The sequence below is a fragment of the Entelurus aequoreus genome, linkage group LG05, assembly GCF_033978785.1.
Source record: "Entelurus aequoreus isolate RoL-2023_Sb linkage group LG05, RoL_Eaeq_v1.1, whole genome shotgun sequence".
NCBI lineage: Eukaryota > Metazoa > Chordata > Actinopteri > Syngnathiformes > Syngnathidae > Entelurus > Entelurus aequoreus.
The window spans coordinates 13,639,874-13,665,371 of NC_084735.1; the positions used below are offsets into that span (position 1 = coordinate 13,639,874).

The 25,498-nt window shown below is 43.0% G+C and overlaps 1 protein-coding gene across 11 annotated transcripts in view; it reads left to right on the forward strand.

Moving 5' to 3' along the window:
* The window catches only part of pleca (plectin a), a 171,472-nt gene extending 154,825 nt beyond the window's left edge, over nt 1-16,647 (forward strand). For all 11 annotated transcript variants that reach the window (XM_062047137.1, XM_062047138.1, XM_062047139.1 and 8 more), the window contains 9 exons: nt 895-1,073; nt 1,136-1,274; nt 1,333-1,689; nt 2,657-2,740; nt 2,807-2,911; nt 3,212-3,310; nt 5,720-9,067; nt 9,140-15,873; nt 15,952-16,647. In XM_062047137.1, coding sequence (XP_061903121.1) covers nt 895-1,073; nt 1,136-1,274; nt 1,333-1,689; nt 2,657-2,740; nt 2,807-2,911; nt 3,212-3,310; nt 5,720-9,067; nt 9,140-15,319 — 10,491 coding nt within the window. In that variant the 3' untranslated portion in view covers nt 15,320-15,873; nt 15,952-16,647. The remainder of the gene's footprint in view (nt 1-894; nt 1,074-1,135; nt 1,275-1,332; nt 1,690-2,656; nt 2,741-2,806; nt 2,912-3,211; nt 3,311-5,719; nt 9,068-9,139; nt 15,874-15,951) is intronic.
* The last annotated feature ends 8,851 nt before the right edge of the window (nt 16,648-25,498 follow it).

The window sequence follows — 25,498 nt, forward strand, 5'->3', positions numbered from 1 at the left end:
ATTTAGCCAATCATACAACTTGGTACTCGACGCATGCTAACTGTTAGCATGCTAACATTAAAATGCTAACTTTTTTAGACAATTTAGCCAATCATACAACTTGGTAATCGACGCATGCTAACTGTTAGCATGCTAACATTAAAATGCCAACTTTTTTAGACAATTTAGCCAATCATACAACTTGGTACTCGACGCACGATAACTGTTAGCATGCTAACATTAAAGTGCCAACTTTTTTAGACAATTTAGCCAATCATACAACTTGGTACTCGACGCATGCTAACATTAAAATGCTAACTTTTTTAGACAATTTAGCCAATCATACAACTTGGTACTCGACGCATGCTAACTGTTAGCATGCTAACATTAAAATGCTAACTTTTTTAGACAATTTAGCCAATCATACAACTTGGTAAACGACGCATGCTAACTGTTAGCATGCTAACATTGAAATGCCAACTTTTTTAGACAATTTAGCCAATCATACAACTTGGTACTCGACGCACGATAACTGTTAGCATGCTAACATTAAAGTGCCAACTTTTTTAGACAATTTAGCCAATCATACAACTTGGTACTCGACGCATGCTAACATTAAAATGCTAACTTTTTTAGCCAATTTAGCCAATCATACAACTTGGTACTCGACGCATGCTAACATTAAAATGCTAACTTTTTTAGACAATTTAGTCAATCATACAACTTGGTACTCGACGCATGCTAACTGTTAGCATGCTTACTTTTCGAGCCAATATTTCAGCCGTACACCTTAGTCATATAACTTGGTATGTGACATTTGCTAACTGTTAGCATGCTAACGCTAGCGCTTCAGTTCGACTTGCTCACATTGGCGGCTCGTAGTTCAAGACTTCCTGTCTGGTCTCCTGCCTGCAGAAGGTCCAGTCTGAGCTGGAAGGCCTAAGGAAAGAACTGAGCGCCATCGCCGACAAGACGGAGGAGGTTCTGGCCTCCCCGCAGCCGTCTACCTCCGCCCCCTTGCTGCGCTCCGAGCTGGAGGCCACCAAGAAGAAGATGGACCACGTCTACGGGCTGTCGTCCGTCTACCTGGACAAGTGCGGCTCTCCGGGCGCCGGCAGTCGGGTGAGACCGGTGCTAAGTTCTGTCTTCTCCCCAGGCTGAAGGCCATGGAGGTGGTCATCAGGAGCAGCAAGGACGCCGAGGCGACGCTGGAGAGCTACGAGTCTCGTCTGCTGGACGTCCACAAAGTGCCGGCGGATGAGAAGGAGGCGGACTCCCAAGACGGCCAGATTAAAGTACGAAGTCGGGTTCTTTCGGAGTTCTTTGGTTCTGATCTAAGTCCGCTTTTGGCAGAAAATGCAAAACGAAGCGAAGGCGGACCAGATGGTGTTCGACCGGCTGCAGGACGAGCTCAAGAGGGCGGCGGGCGTCCACGACAAGATGACGCGGCTCCACAGCGAGCGCGACGCCGAGCTGGAGCGCCAGCGCCACCTGGTGGGCGGCCTGCAGGAGCGCTGGCTGGCGGTGCTGGCCCAGCTGGAGATCCGGCAGCAGGAGCTGGAGCTGCTCCGCCGCCGCATGGCGTCGTACCGCGACAGCTACGAGTGGCTCACGCGCTGGCTGGCCGAGGCCCGCCGGCGCCAGGAGGCCATCCAGGCGGCGCCCGTCGGGGACGGGGCGGAGCTGAAAGAGCAGCTGGCGGAGGAGAAGGTACCTTCTGGACTATTGATTAGGCACACCTAGGTAACCATGCCATACTTGCCAACCCTCCCGTTTTTAGCGGGAGAATCCCGATATTCAGCGCCTCTCCCGACAACCTCCCGGCAGAGATTTTCTCCCGACAAACTCCCGGTATTCAGCCGGAGCTGGAGGCCACGCCCCCTCCAGCTCAATGCGGACCTGAGACTGAGTGGGGACAGCCTGTTCTCACGTCCGCTTTCCCACAATATAAACAGCTTGCCTGCCCAATGACGTCATAACATCTACGGCTTTTAGAGAGTAGAGCGCACAACTGCGCACACAACAAGGAGACGAAATTACAGACATGGCGGCCGAAATGATATACTCATCATGAACGGAGAAGTTAAACAGGACAAAACTGCCATCTAATGGATAGCCACTAGAACACTGAAATTCAAGTATTTTTTTTTTCTTTCTATGTATATAAAATAAAAATATATATAGCTAGAATTCACTGAAAGTCAAGTATTTCATACATATATATATATATATATATATATATATATATATATATATATATGAAATATATATGAAATACTCGAGTTGGTGAATTCTAGCTGTAAATAACCACGTCCCCCGCCCCCAAACACCCCCCCCCCCCCTCCCACTCCCGACCAAGCCCCCCCCCCCGCCCCCCCACCTCCCGATATTGGAGGTCTCAAGGTTGGCAAGTATGAACCATGCTCACTGTTCAGTGACAATGTCGCCCTCTGCTGGCAAATTGTCTCCATTGAAATGAATCAAATCTATTTAATTGCTGCTTTAATTCCCGCTACTTGGGAATCGATACCGGTACCGATTATAACCGATTATGATAACTGAGTTACATGCTAGCAATACATTTAACATCATGCGAGGTTAGCAACACGAGCATAGCTGCGCGAGCTACATGCTAACAATACATCTAGCACTTTAACATCCGCCTGACTTCACGCAGAAACTTCTAGACGAGGTGGAGAAGAACGAGGACAAGATGAACAAGTGCCAGAAAAACGCCACGGACTACATCGACTCCATCAAGGTGAGTTTGCACAATCCCGCGAGTCCGTCCCTGAGAAACTCACGCTCGCCCCGCCGCCTCTTTTAGGACTACGAGCTCCAGATTCTGACCTACAGGGCCCTGCGGGACCCGCTCGCCTCGCCCCTCAAGAAAGCCAAAATGGAGTGTGCGTCGGACGACGTCATCCAAGAGGTAGGCGTTGCTAACATGAAAATGCTAACTTTCTTTACCCAATCATGCGACTTGGTCCGTGACACATGCTAACGGTTAGCATGCTAGCATTAAAATGCTAACTTTTTTTAGCCAATTTACCATATCATACAACTTGTTACTTGACACATGCTAACTGTTAGCCTGCTAGCATGTCAAGATTAGAAAGCAAACTTTCTAAGCCAGTTGTCAGTCGTACACCTGGAGGTCAAATAACTGCTCTGTGCCACATGCTAGCTGTAGCATGTTAGCGGCTAAACCTTGTCCCTGCGTTTCTTGCAGTTTGTCACTCTGAGGACTCGCTACAGCGAGCTGATGACGCTCGTCAGCCAGTACGTCAAGTTCATCGCCGACGCACGGCGCCGCCTGGAGGATGACGAGGTAACTACGCTCTGTTGCTGTAGACGACCACAATGTACCCCGGGGGTTGGCATCTCCCACGCTGGCATGTTTTAGAGTCATCTAATACAGTCATTTAACTTCCGATGCAATACAGATATGAATCGGATTCGATATCAGCACGAACCATACATACTTTTTGGTCACTGTTAGCATGCTAGCATGTTAAGATTAGAAAGCAAACTTTATAAGTCAATTTTTCAGCCGTACACCTTTGAGTCATTAAACATGGTCTGTGACATATGCTAACAGTAACATGCTAATCTTAGCATGCTAAAAAAAAAATTGTGCCAATTTTGCTGCCTCAGTCATATGATCCGATACATGCTAACTGCTAGCATGCCAGCTTTTTTAGTCAATCATATAACTTTGTACTTGACACTTGCTAACTGTTGGCATGCTAACATTAGCATACCAACTTTTTAAGTACATTTTTCAGCCGAACACCTTTGAGTCATTAAACGTGGTCTGTGACATATGCTAAATGTTAGCATGCTAACTTTTTTAGCCAATTTTCAGCCATACAACTTGGAGTAAAATAACTTGGTCTTGGTCTGTCCCACATGCTAACTGTAACATGCTAATCTTAGCATGCCACTTTTTTTCTTTGGCCAATTTTGCCGCCCCAGTCATATGATCTGATACATGCTAACTGCTAGCATGCTAGCTTTTTAGTCAATCATATTTGACACTTGCTAACTGTTGGCATGCTAACATTAGTGTACCAACTTTTTAAGTCAATTTTTCAGCCGTACACCTTTGAGTCATTAAACGGGGTCTGTGACATATGCTAACTGTTAGCATGCTAACTTTTTTAGCCAATTTCAGCCATACACCTTGGAGTAAAATAACTTGGTCTTGGTCTGTCCCACATGCTAACTGTAACATGCTAATCCTAGCATGCCACTTTTTTCCTTTGGCCAATTTTGCCGCCCCAGTCATATGATCCGATACATGCTAACTGCTTGCATGCTATCTTTTTAGTCAATCATATAACTTTGTACTTGACACTTGTTAACTGTTAGCATGCTAACATTAGCGTACCAACTTTTTAAGTAAACTTTTCAGCCGTACACTTTTGAGTCATTAAACGTGGTCTGTGACATATGCTAACTGTAACATGCTAATCTTAGCATGCTACATTTTTTTTGTGCCAATTTTGCTGCCTCACTTATATGATGCGATACATGCTAACTGCTAGCATGCTAGCTTTTTAGTCAATCATATAACTTTGTACTTGACACTTGCTAACTGTTAGCATGCTAACATTAGCATACCAACTTTATAAGTCAATTTTTCAGCCGTACACCTTTGAGTCAATAAACGTGGTCTGTGACATATGCTAACTGTTAGCATGCTAACTTTTTTTTAGCCAATTTTGCTACCTGTTTTTATTCAATATAATTAGGATTTTTGTTTAAATGTTGTGTGGTGTATGTTCTGGTGCAATCGCAGCAGAAAACCCTTAGAAGACATATACCTTTTTTTTTTAAATAAGCCCACAAAATGTGACAGTGCTCTACAAAGAGACTGGTTTGTGTGCTACCAGCAAAGGTAACCTCAGATTGAAAGTATTAAAGTCCTGTCAGGATATACGATCAGGGCGTGCTGACGGCACAATTGGCTGTGGGGCGTCTTTGTAGCGTTGCAGCACGTCACCGCGACAACACTTGTGAGGCATGCACACGCACTCTAATTTGCTCTTTCGGCTGTTTTAATTTGGACTTCACCCCCCCTTGATTTTCTGTCGTCATTCACTGGCTCTTGTTTGCTCTTTTTTGCCTGCTCATCTGAATTCTTTTTCCAGACTACTTTCACTTTCGCATCTAACGTTTTGTTACGTTTGATCCTTTTGACCCGCTTGCCAGTGCTTTGCCGCCATGATTAAGAATCACACACTTAAGACAGCGAGCTTACCACAAAGACACAGGTATTTGAAAAGATCTTCTCAGTCTGCATCATTCACGCCATCCGGCACTGAAGGGAAGGTTTGGGATTTGATTAGTCATTCAGTCTGACTTTAAAGGCCTGAACTTGTTCTTCAGCATGGGTGGTAATTCTTAATAACAGAAAATCCTTTAATAAACTAAACACTTTTGAATGCTAAACCTTCCTTTAAGCTGTCAATCATCTCTCCATTGAATGCAGCGCTCCCCATTTGTCCAATCAGACGTAAGAACAAGGAAAAGTCTTACATAAAGGTCCACACTTTAATGGTTACACCATGATATACTAATATGAAAAGTGCATGTTTATGTTGTGGAGACGTCGTGTGGTCCGTAATTTCAATTAAGTATTTTCCTTAAAAGCAAAACCTTTTGACGGTGATGTTTGTGTTCCTGCAGCAACTTTAAATGTCCTCAAAACATTTCTTTGCTTTCAATAATGCAGAAAGCGTCCGAGAAGCTGAAAGAAGAAGAAAGGAAGAGGTTGGCGGCGATCCAGGCCGAGTTAGACAAACAAAGGCAGCTGGCTGAGGCCCACGCTCAGTCTGTGGCAAAGGCCGAACAGGAAGCCCAAACACTTAAGTTGAAGATGAAAGAGGAGGCCAGCAAGAGACAGGATGTTGCAGTGGATGCCGATAAGCAGAAGCAGAACATCCAACAGGAGCTGAACCACCTGAAAAATCTGTCGGAGCAAGAGATCAAGTCCAAGAACCATCAGCTAGAGGAGGCTTTGAGCAGCCGCACTAGGATCGAGGAAGAGATCCACATAATTCGCCTTCAGTTAGAGACAACGATCAAGCAGAAGAGCACCGCTGATGGCGAGCTACAGCAGCTCCGAGACCGAGCCGGTGATGCCGAGAAGCTCCGCAAAGCTGCTCAGGAAGAGGCCGAGAGGCTTCGCAAGCAGGTGGCCGAAGAGACTCAGAAAAAGAAGAATGCAGAAGACGAGCTGAAGCGCAAATCTGAGGCAGAAAGAGAGGCTGCCAAGCAGAAGCAGAAAGCCCTGGAGGACCTGCAGAAATTCAAGATGCAGGCAGAAGAGGCAGAAAGGCGCATGAAACAGGCGGAGGAGGAGAAACTCAGGCAGGTCAAGGTGGTGGAGGAGGTGGCGCTGAAGAGTGCCTCTGCACAGTTGCAGAGCACCTCTAAAACGTTCACTGAAAGGGCGACTAAACTGGAGGAATCTCTCAAAAAGGAGCAGGGCACAGTTCTACAGCTGCAAGAGGAAGCGGAAAAACTCAGGAAACAACAAGAGGAAGCCAGCAAAGCTCGCGAGCAAGCAGAGAAAGAGCTGGAAACATGGAGACAGAAGGCCAACGAGGCTCTCCGTTTAAGGCTGCAAGCCGAGGAAGAAGCCCAAAGGAAAAGTCAAGCTCAGGATGAGGCAGAGAGGCAGAAGGTGGATGCAGAGCGGGACGCCAAGAAAAGAGCAAAGGCCGAAGAAGCTGCCCTGAAACAGAAGGAGAATGCAGAGAAGGAGCTGGACAAACAGAGGACTTTTGCAGAGCAGATAGCGCAGCAGAAGCTGTCAGCGGAACAAGAATGCATTCGCCTGAAGGCCGACTTTGAACATGCTGAACAACAGAGGAGCCTTCTAGACAATGAGTTCCAGCGTCTGAAAAACGAGGTGAACGCCACTGAAGTGGAGAGGAAAAAACTGGAGGAGGAGCTGGCAAAGGTTAGGAGTGAAATGGACGCACTTCTCCGAATGAAGAGCAAAGCGGAGAAAGAGACGCTGTCAAACACGGAGAAGAGCAAGCAGCTTCTGGAGTCCGAGGCGCTGAAAATGAAGCAGTTTGCAGACGAAGCAGCCAGGCTGAGATCTGTGGCAGAGGAGGCCAAGAAGCAGAGGCAGATTGCTGAGGAGGAGGCGGCCAAACAACGCGCTGAAGCCGAGAAAATTCTCAAAGAGAAACTGGCCGCCATAAACGAGGCGACGCGTCTCAAGACGGAGGCTGAGATTGCGCTGAAGGCCAAAGAGGCCGAGAATGAACGACTGAAAAGAAAAGCTGAGGATGAAGCGTATCAAAGGAAGCTACTTGAGGACCAGGCGGCTCAGCATAAACAAGACATCGCAGAGAAGATCGAGCATCTAAAGAGCTCGTCTGACTCTGAACTAGAACGGCAAAAGACAATCGTGGAAGACACCATCAGACAACGGAAAGTTGTGGAAGAGGAAATTCATATCATCAAAATCAACTTTGAGAAGGCTTCAAAAGACAAATCAGACTTAGAGAACGAATTAAAGAAACTAAAAGAGATTGCGGATGAGACGCAGAAGAGCAAACTCAAAGCTGAGAAGGAAGCCAAGACATTAAAACAACTTGCTGCAGAGGAGGAGAAGAAGAGGAAAGAAGCTGAGGAGAAGGTAAAGCGGATCACGGCAGCGGAAGAAGAGGCAGCTCGACAATGCAAAGCTGCTCAAGAGGAGGTGGAACGCTTGAAAAAGAAACAAGCAGAAGCAAATACACAGAGAGAGAAGGCTGAGAAAGAAGCAGAGCAGCAGGTGGTTTTAGCGAAAGATGCTGCTCAGAAATGCATGGCAGCCGAACAAAAAGTTCAAAAGGTTCTGAGCAAGAATGAGGCGGACGCTCTCGCTCAGGAGAAGTTGAAGGAGGAATTTGAGAATGCTAAGAAACTTGCTCAGGAAGCTCAAAAGGCTAAGAAGAAAGCTGAGAAAGAAGCCGAGCTGCTACGCCAGAAGGCAGAGGATGCAGAAAAACAGAAAAAAGCTGCGGAGGATGAAGCCGCCAAGCAGGCCAAAGCTCAGAAAGATGCAGAGAAACTGAGGAAAGAAGCAGAGGTGGAGGCCAGCAAGAGAGCGGAAGCCGAAGGCGCCGCTCTGAAGCAAAAGCAGCAGGCTGACGCTGAGATGGCCAAACACAAGAAAGAGGCCGAGCAAGCCCTCAAGCAGAAATCTCAAGTGGAGAAAGAACTGACAACAATCAAACTGCAGCTAGATAAAACCGACAAGCAGAAGTCTGTTTTGGATGAGGAGCTCCAGCGGGTTAAGGGCGAAGTCAATGACGCGGTCAAACAAAAGGCTCAGGTGGAAGACGAACTCTCCAAAGTTAGGATTCAAATGGAGGAGCTGCTTCAACTTAAAATCAAAATTGAGATTGAGAACAAGCGTCTAATGAAAAAAGACAAAGATAAATCAAAGAAGTTACTCGCAGATGAAGCTGAGAGGATGAAGACGTTGGCGGAGGACGCAACCCGGCTTAGCGCTGAGGCCGAAGAAGCAGCCAAACAGAGACAGATCGCAGAGTCGGATTTGGCTGAACAGAGAGCACTTGCAGAGAAAATGCTTAAGGAGAAGCTGCAGGCCATTCAGGAGGCTACAAAACTTAAGGCTGAGGCCGAGGAGCTCCAGAGGCAGAAGGACCAGGCACAGGAAAGGGCCAAAAAGCTCCTGGAGGACAAAGAGCAGATCCAGCAGCGGCTTGACAAAGAGACAGAAGGCTTCCAAAAGTCCCTTGAAGCTGAGCGAATGAGAAAACAAGAGGCTTCAGCCGAGGCGGAAAAACTGAAACTGAAGGTGAAAGAGCTCAGCGATGCTCAAGCAAAAGCCAACGAGGAGGCAAAGAAGTTCAGGAAGCAGGCGGATGAGGCCAAAGCTCTTCTTCAGGAAACGGAACAAAAAACCACAGCGACTGTCGTGCAGAAGCTGAAGAGTCAGGAGCTGCAAAGCACGAGAGAAGCTGACGAACTCAAGCAAGCAATTGCTGCACTTGAAAAGGAGAGGGAAAAGCTGAAAAAAGATTCAGAGACGCTTCAGAAAAAATCCAAAGAGGTAATGTAACATGAATCGATATATTGTTTTATAATGTGCTGCTTTTACTGACTCTGTTCTTGTTCTTACTAGATGGCCCTTGCCCAACAAGAGCAGATTGAGCAGGAGAAGGCCCTACTTCAGCAGACTTTCCTAACTGAGAAGGAGCTGCTGTTGAAAAGAGAAAGGGAGGTTGAAGGCGAGAAAAAGAAGCTGGAGAAACAGTTTGAGGATGAAGTGAGCAAGGCGAAAGCCCTCCAAGAGGAGCAGGAACGTCAGCAAAAGATGATCGAGGAAGAGAAGAAAAAGCTCCAGGCCATCATGGATGATGCTTTACGGAAGCAAAAGGAGGCTGAGGCTGAGATGAAAAGGAAGCAGAAGGAAATGGAGGTGCTTGAAAAGAAAAGGAATGAGCAGGAAAAACTCTTGGGAGAGGAGAACAAAAAGCTCAGAGAGAAACTCAACAGCCTTGAGGTCGCATCCAAAGAAAGTCCATCAAAAACAAAAGAAATTGAGGTCCAGACTGACAAGGATGCTGGGGAGCAGTTAGTCGCTGCGACATCTGCGGTAACAACAAGGAATGCGTACAATGGCTCTGGTGAGGTTGATAGTGTGAAAGAGTCTCCTTGGGCCTTTGACGGAATAAGAGCGAAAGTTCCTGCTGAGAGACTCTTTGACGTTGGCATTCTGACAAAAAAAGAATTTGACAAACTTAAAAAGGGGAAAGTCTCCGTGCAAGACCTTGCCAAGACAGACAAGATGCAGTCATGCCTTAAAGGTCAGAGCGCTGTTGGTGGCATTTTGACTCCATCTAAAGAGAAAATGAGTGTTTATCAGGCCCTTAAAGAAAACAAGATAACACCCAATACTGCTAAAATGCTGTTGGAAGCTCAAGCAGCTTCTGGTTACCTTGTAGATCCACTCAATAACAGACGCCTCTCTGTAGACGCGGCTGTTAAGGAGGAGTTGATTGGTCCTGAACTCCATGACAAAATGCTCTCTGCAGAGAAAGCAGCCACTGGTTTCAAAGACCCTTACACCGGTGACAAAATCTCCCTTTTTGAGGCCATGAAAAAAGGACTCATTGAGAAGGAACAGGCCAACAGATTCTTAGATGTCCAACTTGCAACTGGTGGCATCGTTGACCCCGTTAATTGTCACAGAGTAGCACTGCAGACCGCCTACAAGCAAGGGCAGTTTGACGCTGACACAAATAAACAACTCGCAGACTGCAAGTTGTTTATGGACCCCAGCACCCAGGAGCCCCTCACCTACAAGCAGCTATTGGAGAGGTGCACTAAGGATGCAGCCTCAGGCCTGATGATTCTACCCGTGACAGAGGATGCTGCCCAAAGCGACAGAACATATACTGACGCAGAGATGAAAGAAGTGTTCAGTAAATCAAGCGTCAATGTACCGTTTGGCAAATTCAAAGGGAAGACTGTCACCATTTGGGAGGTCATCAACTCAGAGTACTTTACAGAAGAGCAAAGACGAGAGCTGATTCGCCAGTACAAGACGGGCAAAATCACAGTGGAGAAGATCATCAAAATTGTCATCACTGTGGTGGAGGACAAGGAAAAGAGCAATGAAAATGTGTTGAACGGGTTGAGGGCTCCAGTTCCGGCCAGTGAGCTGTTGGACACAAAGGTTATCAGCAAAGACGTATTCAACAAATTAAGTAATGGCAAGATAACAGTCAAAGAGATCTCTGAGATGGAGCCTGTGAAGAAAGCACTCCAAGGAACTCCAAGCATTGCCGGCCTGTTTAACGAACAAACCAAAGAGAAAATTGCTTTCTATCAAGCGATGAAGAAAGAACTAATCTCGCCTGAGACCGCCATTAATTTACTTGAGGCTCAAGCAGCTACTGGTTTCATCATTGATCCTATCAAGAATGAGAGGGTCCCTGTCGATGAAGCGGTCAAGTCGGGCTTGGTCGGCCCAGAACTCCATGAGAGGCTGCTGTCTGCTGAGAGAGCTGTCAGTGGCTACAAAGATCCTTATTCCGGGAAAAAAGTTTCTCTGTTTGAAGCCATGAACAAAGGTCTGATCAAAAGAGACCAAGGCGTCCGCTTGCTAGAAGCACAGCTCTCAACCGGAGGAGTTATTGACCCCGTTAAAAGCTATCGTATCCCACATGAGGTTGCCTGCAAACGTGGCTATTTAGATGAGGAAACCAATAAGACTTTGAGCAAGACTGTAGATGAAACAAAAGTATTTTATGATCCAAACACAGAAGAGGATGCAACCTATGTGCAGTTAATGAAGAAATGTGTGTCTGACAAAGACACTGGACTTCCTTTGCTGCCTCTATCAAGGACGGCTGCAAAGCCCAAAGAAGATCTACATATAACCGAGGCCAAAACAAAAGAGGCCTTGACTCAGAACGTGGTGGAGCTGGGATACGGGCCTTTCAAGGGGAAAAAGGTCACAATTTGGGAAATTATCAACTCTCACTACATCACGGAGGAGAAAAGAATTGAGCTGATTCGTCAGTACAGAACAGGCCATGTGACAATAGAGAAGCTAATAAAGGTGGTGATGGTAATGGTTGAGGAACAAGAAGCGCAAACAAAAGACAAGGCCTGTTTTGAAGGTCTCAGGGAACCCGTCACTGCCAGGTCGTTGATGGACGCCAACATCATTGATAAGGCTACATTCACAGAGCTCCAACAAGGCACAAAAACTCCTCAAGAAGTGAGTGAGTATGATGTGGTCAGAAAGTATTTGCAAGGCACGGAGCGCATCGACGCCATTGCAATGGAAGGAACAAATGAAAAGTTGAGCATATATCAGGCAATGAAAAATAACATTTTGCAGCCAAACACTGGGCTTGCACTCCTTGAAGCCCAAGCCGGAACTGGTTTCATAACAGATCCTGTCAAAAATATGAAATATTCTGTGGATGATTCTGTGAAGGCAGGAACTGTAGGCCCAGAGCTTCATGAGAAACTTCTGTCTGCTGAAAAAGCAGTGACGGGATACAAAGATCCATATACTGGCAATAAGATATCTCTGTTCCAAGCCCTGAAGAAAGAGCTGGTCCTGCGGGAGCATGCTATTCCACTCCTGGAGGCTCAGCTTCATTCAGGAGGCATCATTGATCCAGTAAGTAGCCACCGCGTTCCCACCGATGTCGCTATTCAACGTGGCTTCTTAAGCAAACAAATGGCCACTTCTTTCGATGAACCCTCTGGCGATGTTCAATGCTTCACCAATCCCAACAATAATGAAAGTGTTACTTACAAGCAGTTGATGGAGAAATGCGTTAAAGATCCAAATTCTGGTCTGTTCTACCTGCCAATGTCAAAGGCTGAAACGGTCACTCCTGTCGAGCAGTCCTATCAGTGCACAGAGGAGCAAGCCCAGGCGGCTCTTAGTAAAGCTCAAATTGAGATCCCACACAAGAGCTTTGAAGGGAAGAGCATGACCATCTGGGAAATCATGAATTCGAACATGCTTCCAGAGGAGGAAAGGCGCCGCCTGCTGGAGCAGTATCGCTTGGGGAGAATCACAAAGGATAGAATGCTTGTCATTATAATTGAAATTATCGAACAAAGGGAGTCTGAAAAGTCTGAGCAGGGCATGTCATGTGATGTGATCAGAAGGAGAATCACAATTGAGGAGCTTTACAGCGCTCGAATTATTGACTTGCAAACGTACAATCTCTTGAAACAGGAAAAAATGACTATTAGCGAGATCATGGAAATGCCATCGGTGAAACAGTATCTCTTTGGCACTGGTTGTATTGCCGGCATTATGTCAGACAGTCCCGCCAAGATCAGCATTTATCAAGCCATGAAAGACGGAAAGATTAAGCCGGTAGTTGCGCTAACTCTCCTCGAGGCCCAAGCGGCAACCGGATTCATTATAGATCCAGTCAAAGATGAACTTCTGACAGTGGATGAAGCTGTGCGCAAGGGGCTGGTGGGGCCTGAACTTCACGACAAACTTCTCTCAGCTGAGAGATCAGTGACCGGCTACAAGGATCCATACAGTGGAAAACTGATTTCTCTTTTCCAGGCAATGAAAAAGGATTTGATTCCAGAGGATTATGCTTTGAGGCTCTTGGAAGCCCAGAATGCCACTGGGGGGTTAATGGACCCAGAATACTACTTCCGCCTCCCCTCAGATGTTGCCATGCAGCGTGGATACATCAATAAAGAGACATTGGACAGAATATCTGAGCCTGCGGGTGATGTGCAAGGTTACATTGACCCAACAACAGATGAGGACTTGACCTACGCTCAGCTGCTAAAAAGATGCCGAATTGACAAAAAGAGTGGATTGAGGCTTCTGTCATTGGCGGACAGAAGTCTTCTCTTTCCGGGTATCAGAAAACAAATTACAGTGGATGAGCTGCTTCGTTCTCAGATTATTGACCAAAAGACGTACAACGGCCTCACAGAGGGCACAATCTCTCCAGAGGAAGTTAGTAGAGACATTAAGAAATACCTCCAGGGTACCAGCTGCATTGCTGGCGTGTTTGTAGAATCCAGCAAAGACCGCCTGTCCATCTACCAAGCAATGAAAAAGAACATGATCAGACCAGGAACTGCTTTTGAGCTCCTTGAGGCCCAAGCCGCGACAGGGTACGTAATTGACCCGATCAAAAACCTCAAACTAAATGTCAACGAGGCAGTCAAGATGGGTGTTGTCGGCCCAGAGTTTAAAGATAAGCTGCTGTCAGCGGAGAGAGCAGTCACAGGCTACAAGGATCCCTATTCCGGCAAGGTCATCTCACTGTTTCAGGCTATGAAGAAGGACCTGATATTGAAGGACCATGGTATACGCCTGCTAGAGGCTCAGATTGCAACAGGTGGAATCATTGACCCGCAAGAGAGCCATCGCTTGCCAGTGGAAGCAGCGTATGAACGCGGCCTCTTTGACCAGGAAATGAACGAGATCCTCACTGACCCGTCCGATGATACCAAAGGCTTCTTTGACCCCAACACGGAGGAAAACCTTACCTACCTTCAGCTGATAGAGAGATGTATGATAGACCAACAAACAGGGCTCGCTCTTCTGCTGCTGAAGGAAAAGAAGAGAGAGAGGAAGACGTCATCCAAGTCATCTGTTCGTAAACGTAGAGTCGTTATTGTAGATCCAGAGACAGGCAAAGAGATGTCGGTATATGAAGCCTACCAGAAAGGCCTCATTGATCACCAGACTTACTTAGAGCTGGCGGAGCAGGAATGTGAGTGGGAGGAAATTACCAGCACCTCATCTGATGGAGTTGTAAAATCCAAGATTATCGACAGACGGTCCGGTCGACAGTACGATATCGATGATGCAATCTCGAGTGGCCTGATTGAAAGGTCAGCTCTGGATCAGTATCGGTCTGGAACTCTGTCTATTACGGAATTTGCAGACATGCTGTCAGGAAACTCCGGTGGCGTCAGATCACGGTCATCCTCCTTTGGTTCTTCATCTTCTTACGCCATGAGTCCGGCGCCTAGCATAAAAACATCAGCTGCCCCGTGGAATGACCCAACCGAGGAAAGTGGCCCTGTGGCTGGAATCCTGGACACAGAAACACTGGAGAAGGTGTCTGTAACAGAGGCCATTCACAGAAATCTTGTCGACAATATAACCGGTCAAAGGCTGCTGGAAGCTCAGGCTTGCACTGGAGGCATCATTGACCCAAACACTGGAGAGAAGTTCTCTATTACAGATGCAATGAACAAAGGGCTCGTAGATAAAATCATGGTGGACCGCATCAGTCTTGCACAGAAGGCCTGCGGTGGATTTGAGGATCCTCGAACCAAAGTCAAAATGTCAGCTGCCCAAGCTCTGAAGAAAGGTTGGTTGTACTACGAGGCAGGCCAGCGCTTCCTGGAAGTCCAGTACCTCACTGGTGGTTTAATAGAACCAGACGTCACCAACAGAGTCTCATTGGATGAAGCCTTGAAAAAAGGCACCTTAGAAGCCCGCACTGCACAGAAGTTGCGAGATGTCAACACTCATTCAAAATACCTCACATGCCCAAAAACCAAACTTAAAATTTCCTACAAGGACGCGCTGGATAGAAGCATGACAGAGGAGGGAACCGGCCTCAGACTCCTTGAAGCATCATCCCAGTCCAGCAAAGGCCTTTATAGTCCCTACAGCGTTAGCGGCTCTGGCTCTGCTACTGGATCACGCCCAGGCTCCAGGACCAGTTCACGGTCGGGGTCTAGAAGAGGAAGCTTTGATGCCACAGGTTCCAGTTTCACCACGACCTTCTCCTCCACGTCGTACAGTTCGCCGGGCTACGGCCGCCGATACTGATGCGAAAGGAAGGACGGACAATAAAGCCACCGAGATGCCTAAGACTACCATTTCTCCGCTCTGCATGGTTGCTGCAAGACTTTAGATATTTCATTTCTTTTAGCAGTTAAACAAGTCTTTGTATTTACTTTTATGTTATCTATATATCTACACCAGATGTTCCAAGTGTACATTTCCTTGCTTGTACATGTTGGAGATGAATGCGAAAAGCCAGAACATACTCTTTGATTGTCGTCGATGTTGAAAAAGGAATATATTGAAAAAGAGAAAGTCCACACCGCAGAGCAGAATAAGGAGTCTCAGCAAGATGACTGACATTCAAAACGTCTTCTTCGAATAAAACGCTAAGCCTCAAGGACTTTTCTCAACTCGGCTGTGGTGCTGCACACTTTTGTGCCAGTTACTCAACAGCTTACGACACTCTGGATTTACATCAAATGGAAACCGGCACTGGACCGAGGACCCTACCAAAATAAGAACATTAACACCTTCTGACATGCTGGACTCTTTACACCAAAGAAACCCAGTCCCTGCCTGTCAGGAACCTCTGAATGGTAAGTGAGGACAGAGTCGCTGCAGTATGGTCTTTCCGGTGTCCCCCGAGTCCTGACGTCCGATCTTCTCCTTTTCAGGTATCGTCCCTCTCCCTTTGCTTCTGGTTTTGAGACCCATGCACTTCATCTGGACTAGGACTAGAATTTATGCAAAAGTACCAAACTCATTCTCTCGTGTGACTACCGTGAGATGCGCTTTCTAACCCCCAACTCGCTCACAATGTTAGAAATCCTTAAAGTGCCTGCAAAAAAACAAAAGAACCAACACTTTGGGACGCTGCCGCGTATTATGAACAAGACGGTGCTTGCATGACTGAAAGCAGGATGGACTTTGTGATCAGGTCTACATTATTTTATGCTGTCACTGTTAATGCTGACCAGGGGTCACAAGTAATGACAAGTACTATATTTGGACTTTGGAGCACCACTGCTGAAAGCCATGAACGTAACGCTCGTTTTGTTCCTTTTGAGAACGGTCCTCAGGCTTCGCCAACCACGCAAACGTATCTTCTAGATCTTCTTTGTAAAGCAGCATAACCAGTCAGCCTATATATCCTTTTATTTTCATATATTTTTTTGAGGAGTTGCATGATTTGCTAACATTTCAAACGATGCAAATATGAACGGGCGGTCGCCTTTCAATCATTTGTTGTTATTATTCTCGTTATGCATCAGGGGGTTTGAAGGATGTATTTTATCGAGTGGTGTATTTATAATAAAATGGTGAAAAGGAATTCAGTTGTAACTCTGCGCTATGTAAATAAAGAGAAGAAAAAACCATGCTGTGTGACTTGTTTGTTTGCATTACTCATCGGTTACCTCTGCCAAGGAGCTCTTGTTATTAGTGGCGTAGTGCCAACATTATGCTAAAACTATGTTACTGTTTTTTTCTATACAACTTTAGCCTCCAACATGTTGGGTGTTTACCAACACATTACCTGGTGAATAATTCACAGGTCTTAAAACAAAGCTGATTGGGACAGTTTCTATACAAAACAGGATCGTCAGGGTCTGAAGTCTATTGATTATCATCTCCGGTCACTCTGGGGCAAAGACTAGTCAAGAGGCGTTCACACTTGTCATTTCCGGTCCGGGTAAAAAGGACGGGAGTGCGTTTGCTCTGCTGGTACGGTTTCTTTGGTCAAGTGTGAGCGCGGTACTGGACTGAGACCGTCTGTCTGATGGGTCAGCGAACTTAAGGACAGTGGACCCCATTCAGTTTTTAAAGAAGTTTTTAAGGAGATTTTTGTATTCACCAATGTTTTCTTAGCTGGGATTTGTTTGTAGGTAAGAACAAAATCACGGAGTGCTCCAGAGCACTCTTAGGGTGGCCTATTTGTTCCTAAGTGTGACAAGTTCCCTTACCTCTATTGTCTAATGTTAAATCAATATCATATATATATATATATATATATATATATATATATATATATATATATATATATATATATATATATATATATATATATATATAACAGTGTTTCCCATAAACTGGCAAGATACCTGTGGCGGTGGGGGCGTGGCTATGGGCGGGGTCACCATGACATCATCGAGTAATTTGCATAATTTACTACAATCATATGATTTTCTCTAAAAAGGCTAAAAAAATGTATACTTACTAATTAATAATAACAGTTTTGTTTTAAACGTCCATCCATCCATCCATCCATCCATCCATTTTACAATATAATTACAACACTTTATGTACATATTTATATACAGATTTGAACAATAAGTTATTCATTGAAATATATTTATTAATTGTGGTTCTTACAAAAAATATATCTTATAAAATATAAAAGCTAAAATGTCTCCTAAAGCTCTGCCCCTTTAATTAGTGCATACTAAATAATTTAACTTTAGCCTACTACTACAACCATATTATTTACCAGCAACATAAAGTGAAACAGAGGCAGAGGTGTCCTGCCACAGTCAGTAACAAATAAACATAAAACAGCAGTGGTCAAATACAAATAAGGCAACAAAAGAAGTATCCTACACTTCTCTTTTGTAAAGTAAATGTGAACAGCCTATATGGGCATCTACATCAACTATATGATTTGCCTGAGAAGCTGGACAGGACAAAAATATGTTTTATTTTATTCTATTTTATTTATTTTTTATTTGTGGCGGACATAATTCTTTCGTGGCGGGCCGCCACAAATAAATGAATGTGTGGGAAACACTGTATATATATATGTATATGGCTAGATAGATAGATAGAGATAGATATAGATATATGGCTAGATATAGAGATAGATAGATATAGATAAGACAGACAGACATATAGCGAAATGAGCAATATATAGACATTTCAAAATACCGTGTGTACACACACACACACACACACACACAATCAATTACCGGGACGTTGATTTAGTGATTGGTGACTCTTTAAAAGACTCAACTCACACAATGGCAATGCTTCTGCTGCTACTGCAAGATGCCACAGATCGTGCCCTGCGGAGGGAGCGCATATTTCACGACCATGTACACCTATTTGCCCGAAGTGACGATTATTTATTTGAATGCTTTCGTACGTTTTGACATTATGCATTTCCCCCCGCGGGATAATACGAATTTCTCTTCTGTAATCTGTTTGTGATTTCTCCGTGTGTTTGATGTTCGGCTTTTCCGCCGGAATTGTGCCCTTATATGGGGAATTAAGGGCGTTCGCCTATGCAAATTGCGGAATTAAGGGTGTTTACATATGCATATTGGGGAAACAAGGGCGCGTTTATATGCAAATTACGACAGACACGCACACGCTAACCATTTGGCATTCAGCAACCTAAGAACAGCAGGTAGGAAGAATTTGGCCATTTAAGAACACGTCATGAATTTGAATGGACTCCTCTTAGGAAATCACTTAGGAAGAAAGATAAGAGGAAAAGTTAGGAACTTATTGCTGAATGGGGCCCAGTGTGAAGCAAGAGTGCAGGCCAAACCACACCGACAGATCAAATAGGTTGCAATGTCACCAAATACGAGCAAAACCAGGGGATGAAGCAACACCCAACTAAAAGCTGAGTGAAAACCTTAAAATTACAAGAGTGAAATGTACTTGAGCTCCTCCACTTGAGGCAGAAGTATCTCGGGGTCTTGTTCACGACTGAGGGAAGAATAGAACGGGAGATTGACAGACGGATTGGTGCGGCGTCTGCAGTGATGCAGTCACTGCACCAGTTGTGGTGAAGAAGGAGCTGAGCCAGAAGGCAAAGCTCTCGATTTACAGGTCGGTCTACGTTCCTACCCTCACCTATGGTGATGAACTTTGGGTAATGACCGAAAGGACAAGGCCGCAAATACAAGCGGCAGAAATGAGTTTCCTCCGCAGGATGTCTGGGATCACCCTCGGAGATAGGGTGAGGAGCTCAGTCATCCGGGAGAGACTCAAGAGTAGAGTCGCTGCTCCTTCACGTTGAGAGGAGCCAGCTGAGATGGCTACTAAGGATGCCTCCTGGACGCCTCCCTGGTGAGGTTTATCGGGCATGTACAGCCGGGAGGAGACCTCGGGGCAGACCTAGGACAGATTGGAGGGACTATGACTCACAGCTGGCCTGGGAACGCTTCAGTTTCCCCCCATGTAGAACTAGAGGAGGTGGCCGGGGACAGGAAAGTCTGGGCATCTCTGCTTAGACTACTGCCCCTGCAACCCGGAGTCGGATAAGTGGCGGACAAATGGATGGATGGATCCATCAAGAATATAAGTTGTGGTGCTGTGAGAAAGATATTTTTAAGTGTTCTTTTTTAATCAATAGTCATGTTTAAAGCAGCTCGTATTTACCCATGTAGTCGGTGTTCTCACAACCTCCTTGCTTTTATCTTATGTCCGCTAGTAAACTCTTTTTTTTTTTTTTAATCTTAAGGGCTCCTGTTTGTCGGCTCACAGAGCTGTTTTGGCCAGTTCCTTATCTGTTTTGAAGAAGCAGCCGCGCTGTTTTCGCTTCACATAAGCTGACTCTTTTTGTTTGGATTTAGACCTCTTCTTGCTGCTGCTATTGTCGCGTTGTACGGGCTGGTCTCCCAAAGCTTTAGTAAAACTCGGCCAAGTACTAATCTGTCTCAGTGGTCCTTTTTACTCCACGTATATGTCATCAAAAGAACTTGGGATTGACCAGTGTGTTTTATTCCCTGAGACTGGTCGCGTGCAACAGTAGTCAGGAGCACTTTCAGTTTTTGACCAAGCAGGAAAAAAACCAATGGAATCATGAAAAAAACCAGAACGTAAACATAGGCATTTATTGAAGATGACTGAGGAAATGTGCACGTTTTCTTCAGGCGGTCGTCTTCATAAATCTCACAAACAAAAGTTCCGGCATCGTCAAAATGCCCGATGCAGATTCACAACGTGTTGATGACGTTCATCCAGTCATTCATAGTCCACCATTGCTTTTTCTTAGTCCATCGGAACCTTGTTTTTTTCTGTTTTGCTGTTGATGACGGGTTTCGTTGACCTTTTTCCCTATACTTCACTCCAAATTCCTTTTAGGCGCTTTCTTACAGTTCGCTTGACAGCCCTTGTAAATACTGTGGTTGAACAGAAACTACTACTACTTCCTTAACGTAAATGACCGCCATAACCACAACACCAGGGGGTGCTCCACTAACCACGTTAAACCCAGATTCCGAACTAACAAAGGTCTTAACGCATTCTCTTTCTATGCCACATCAATGTGGAATGCGCTCCCAACAGGTATAAAAGAAAGGGCATCTCTATCCTCCTTCAAAACCGCAATAAAAGTTCACCTCCAGGCAGCTACAACCCTAAACTAACACCCTCCCCGGATTGCTAATAATCAAATGTAAACAATCAAATGCAGATACATTTTCTTTTTCTCATGCCTTCTGATCTCTCTCTCTCTCTCTCTCTCTCTCTCTCTCTCTCTCTCTCTCTCTCTCTCTCTCTCTCTCTCTCTCTCTCTGTCCACTACTTGATGTCCATACCCCCCCCCCCTCCACACCCCTGATTGTAAATAATGTAAATAATTCAATGTGATTATCTTGTGTGATGACTGTATTATGATGATAGTATATATGATAGTATATATCTGTATCATGAATCAATTTAAGTGGACACCGACTTAAACAAGTTGAAAAACGTATTCGGGTGTTACCATTTAGTGGTCAATTGTACGGAATATGTACTTCACTGTGCAACCTACTAATAAAAGTCTCAATCAATCAATCAAAACAGAAACTCCATGAAGCAGATCCCCAGAAACCTTTTCAACGTCTTTACTAATTATTCTCGTTCACACATGCCGGCTGGTAAAAAAAAATAAAATAAGGATGTCCGCAAGTTTAGCTGCGCGTTAAGTAAACCTCAGTGACAGTCTGGTATTTTAGCCTATTAGCTGGCATTGCTCAACTCTCAATCAGTGGGTGCGGGTTCAAGCCCGGGCAGGGTGCAGAGGGCGTGTGCCCGCCAGAACACGTCGTTTTAAAATGCATGAGGGCATCGGACAGTCCACACAAACCCTGAGGTTTCCGACCTGATTATTCAAGTTTCTCTCTGCTTCTGTGGGCCAAAGACAATGATTTCAGATTGGTCTGAGCATTGTGTTTCATCCACACACAAATCTAAGAAGGTTACGTGCGGTCTAGTATGGAGTATTGATACTTTTGACGACACTATTTTGTAAATAAATGAGAATAACAATTTTTCAAAACGTTGAAAAAGTTCATTTTAGTTTGACTCCCTTAGTTCTGTTTTCAGCACCCCTGGGTTTGTGTTTTAGTTGCCATGGGGGCTGATTATTTTCACCTGCCTCTGATTAGTGTTCGGGATGCTCACCTTGACTTTAAGGTTTTACTACTTAGGTATAAAATACTACACGGTCTAGCTCCATCCTATCTTGCTGATTGTATTGTACCATATGTCCCGGCAAGAAATCTGCCTTCAAAGAACTCCCGCTTATTAGTGATTCCCAGAGCCCCCAAAAAAAGTCTGCGGGCTATAGAGCGTTTTCTATTGGGGCTCCAGTACTCTGGAATGCCCACATCTCCAAGCTTTCTCATTGTTATCCTATGGCATTGTGCAGCCCTTTGAGACACTCGTGATTTAGGGTGTTTTTACGTTTGATTCCTGAACTAAGCTTAGCCATTGGTTTGCTTGTTTTCCATGCTAAGCTTTTCCTCTAGCTTACCATAGCTTCGTGTACTATCGACTGACTGATTTATGGACAATAAATCATTGTCTTACCTGCACACTGCCTCCGGAGGTCCGTCTGCATCCTGGGAAAACGATCCGCGTTTTGACAGCAGTTTTTCATTGAGTTGAAGTCACGCTTCAGTCATCTAAACGGATTTTGTTTTGTGTCTCATCATTTCAGTTCACTAAAGTCCACTCAAACAAAGTATGAAGCATCTTTAAACTTCACCACCTTTTTTGGTTCATAATACATTTCATAAGAAAAAGTTATCCAGGCTCAGGTGAGGCTGATTACAAAATAAAAACTAATAAAATGTACTGCAAAAGAAGGGGAAAAAATTATATTTTTTTCATTTTATTTTTATTGACATCCAGCATCAGACATTCCTATATATACATCATATTCACATACATCATATATCTTTTGTCTGCCCTAAATGTCAAAATATATGTTTTTGTTTATATCCCAACCATACCCCGCCCCAGAAAAAAGAAACAGCAGAAAAACCAAATAGAATTTGCAAATACATCAATTAAATAAAGAAAAAAGAAATGATAATACATTATTAATAATAATCAGAAATAAAATAAAAGAATATAAACAGATATATATATACACATATAGGTAGTAATCCTTTTTATTTTTTTCATTTTTTTTAAACAGTACAATCACTAATTTGAGAAATTAAAGTCAGGCGTATGGGGCATGACATAATTGACCCAGTTTTCCCAGTATGAAGTGTATTTCTCCAATTTATAATTAATACAGCCAGTTATATTCTCCGTGTTGTATATGTCCACTGTGATTTACATCCACCAGGAAAATATTTGTATGATTTTTTTTTGTCATTTTGAATCACACAGTGCTAAAATAAGTACATTTTAACTAAATTAATAATGTATATATTTCGTAAATAAACTGTGGATGAAATTAAAGCGCAAATGAAGATACAGCCTCACCACTTTAGTCATCATTTTTGTTCTTCTCTATAACTTTAGCTCCAGACTTCTTCTCTTTGTTTGATATTGTCATTACTGCCACAAGTGGTGGAAAGGTGTACTACAACCGAGTACCACTGCGGCCCATACGGACCACAAATGAGGAACAGGTATATTTTGGTTAAGAAACGCTTAACGGAGGCAGTGTGCAGGTAAGACAACGATTTATTGTCCATAAATCAGTCAGGCAGAAATACAAAAATATAGGAAGCGTGCCGATAGCACGGGAAGCTATGGTAAGTTAAAGGTAAAGCTTAGCATGGAAAACGGAAAACACCCGTAACTTGTTGCATTGAGCAAACAGGACAGCCAGACCGAGTGGGGCAATAAGAAGGAATAAATAGCTCTCTGATTAGTGCCCGGGTGCAGGTGAGCGTCCCGAACACTAATCAGAGGCAGGTGAAAATAATCAGCCCCCATGGCAACTAAAGCACAAACCCAGGGGTGCTGAAAACAAACCTAAGGGAGTCAAACTAGAATACGGGTCATGACAGTTAACTGCAAAGTTAAGCTTTTGTAACCCGTTTTGAAAAAGTTTTATTCTCATTTATTTACAAAATAGTGTCGTCAGAAGTATCAATACTACATACTACAACGCATAAAGTAAATAAATACCTTTTTTTTTTTTTTTAACCTGCTGAGATCAGTGTGTGGATGAAACACAATGTTCAGACAAAACTGAAATCATTGTACTTGGCCCACAGAAGCAAAGAGAAACTTGAATAATCAGGTTGGAAACCTCAGCGTTAATAATGGACTCAGACGTGAACCTTGAAAATCATTTTTTACCTTGAAAATCATTTTTTACCTTGAAAATCATTTTTTGCCTTGAAAATAATTTTTTGCCTTGAAAATCATTTTTTACATTGAAAATAATTTTTTGCCTTGAAAATCATTTTTTGCCTTGAAAATAATTTACCTTGAAAATCAACTTTTACCTTGAAAATCATTTTTTACCTTGAAAATCATTTTTTACCTTGAAAATCATTTTTTGCCTTGAAAATCAATGTTTACCTTGAAAATCAACTTTTACATTGAAAATAATTTTTTACCTTGAAAATAATTTTTTACCTTGAAAATAATTTTTTGCCTTGAAAATCAACGTTTACCTTGAAAATCAACTTTTACCTTGAAAATAATTTTTTACCTTGAAAATCAACTTTTACCTTGAAAAAAATTTTTTTTACATTGAAAATCATTTTTTACCTTGAAAATCAACTTTTACCTTGAAAATCATTTTTTACCTTGAAAATCAACTTTTACCTTAAAAATCATTTTTTACCTTGAAAATCAACTTTTACCTTGAAAATCATTTTTTACCTTGAAAATAATTTTTTACCTTGAAAATCAACTTTTACCTTGAAAATCATTTTTTTACCTTGAAAATCATTTTTTACCTTGAAAATCAACTTTTACCTTGAAAATCATTTTTTACCTTGAAAATCAACTTTTACCTTAAAAATCATTTTTTTACCTTGAAAATCATTTTTTTTACCTTGAAAATCTTTTTTACCTTGAAAATCAACTTTTACCTTGAAAATCATTTTTTACCTTGAAAATCAACTTTTACCTTGAAAATCATTTTTTACCTTGAAAATATTTTTTTGCCTTGAAAATCAACTTTTACCTTGAAAATCAACTTTTACCTTGAAAATCATTTTTTACCTTGAAAATCATTTTTTACCTTGAAAATCAACTTTTACCTTGAAAATCATTTTTTACCTTGAAAATCAACTTTTACCTTGAAAATAATTTTTTGCCTTGAAAATCATTTTTTACATTGAAAATAATTTTTTGCCTTGAAAATCATTTTTTGCCTTGAAAATAATTTTTTACCTTGAAAATCAACTTTTACCTTGAAAATCATTTTTTACCTTGAAAATCATTTTTTACCTTGAAAATCATTTTTTGCCTTGAAAATCAATGTTTACCTTGAAAATCAACTTTTACATTGAAAATAATTTTTTACCTTGAAAATAATTTTTTACCTTGAAAATAATTTTTTGCCTTGAAAATCAACGTTTACCTTGAAAATCAACTTTTACCTTGAAAATAATTTTTTACCTTGAAAATCAACTTTTACCTTGAAAAAAATTTTTTTTACATTGAAAATCATTTTTTACCTTGAAAATCAACTTTTACCTTGAAAATCATTTTTTACCTTGAAAATCAACTTTTACCTTAAAAATCATTTTTTACCTTGAAAATCAACTTTTACCTTGAAAATCATTTTTTACCTTGAAAATAATTTTTTACCTTGAAAATCAACTTTTACCTTGAAAATCATTTTTTTACCTTGAAAATCATTTTTTACCTTGAAAATCAACTTTTACCTTGAAAATCATTTTTTACCTTGAAAATCAACTTTTACCTTAAAAATCATTTTTTTACCTTGAAAATCATTTTTTTACCTTGAAAATCTTTTTTACCTTGAAAATCAACTTTTACCTTGAAAATCATTTTTTACCTTGA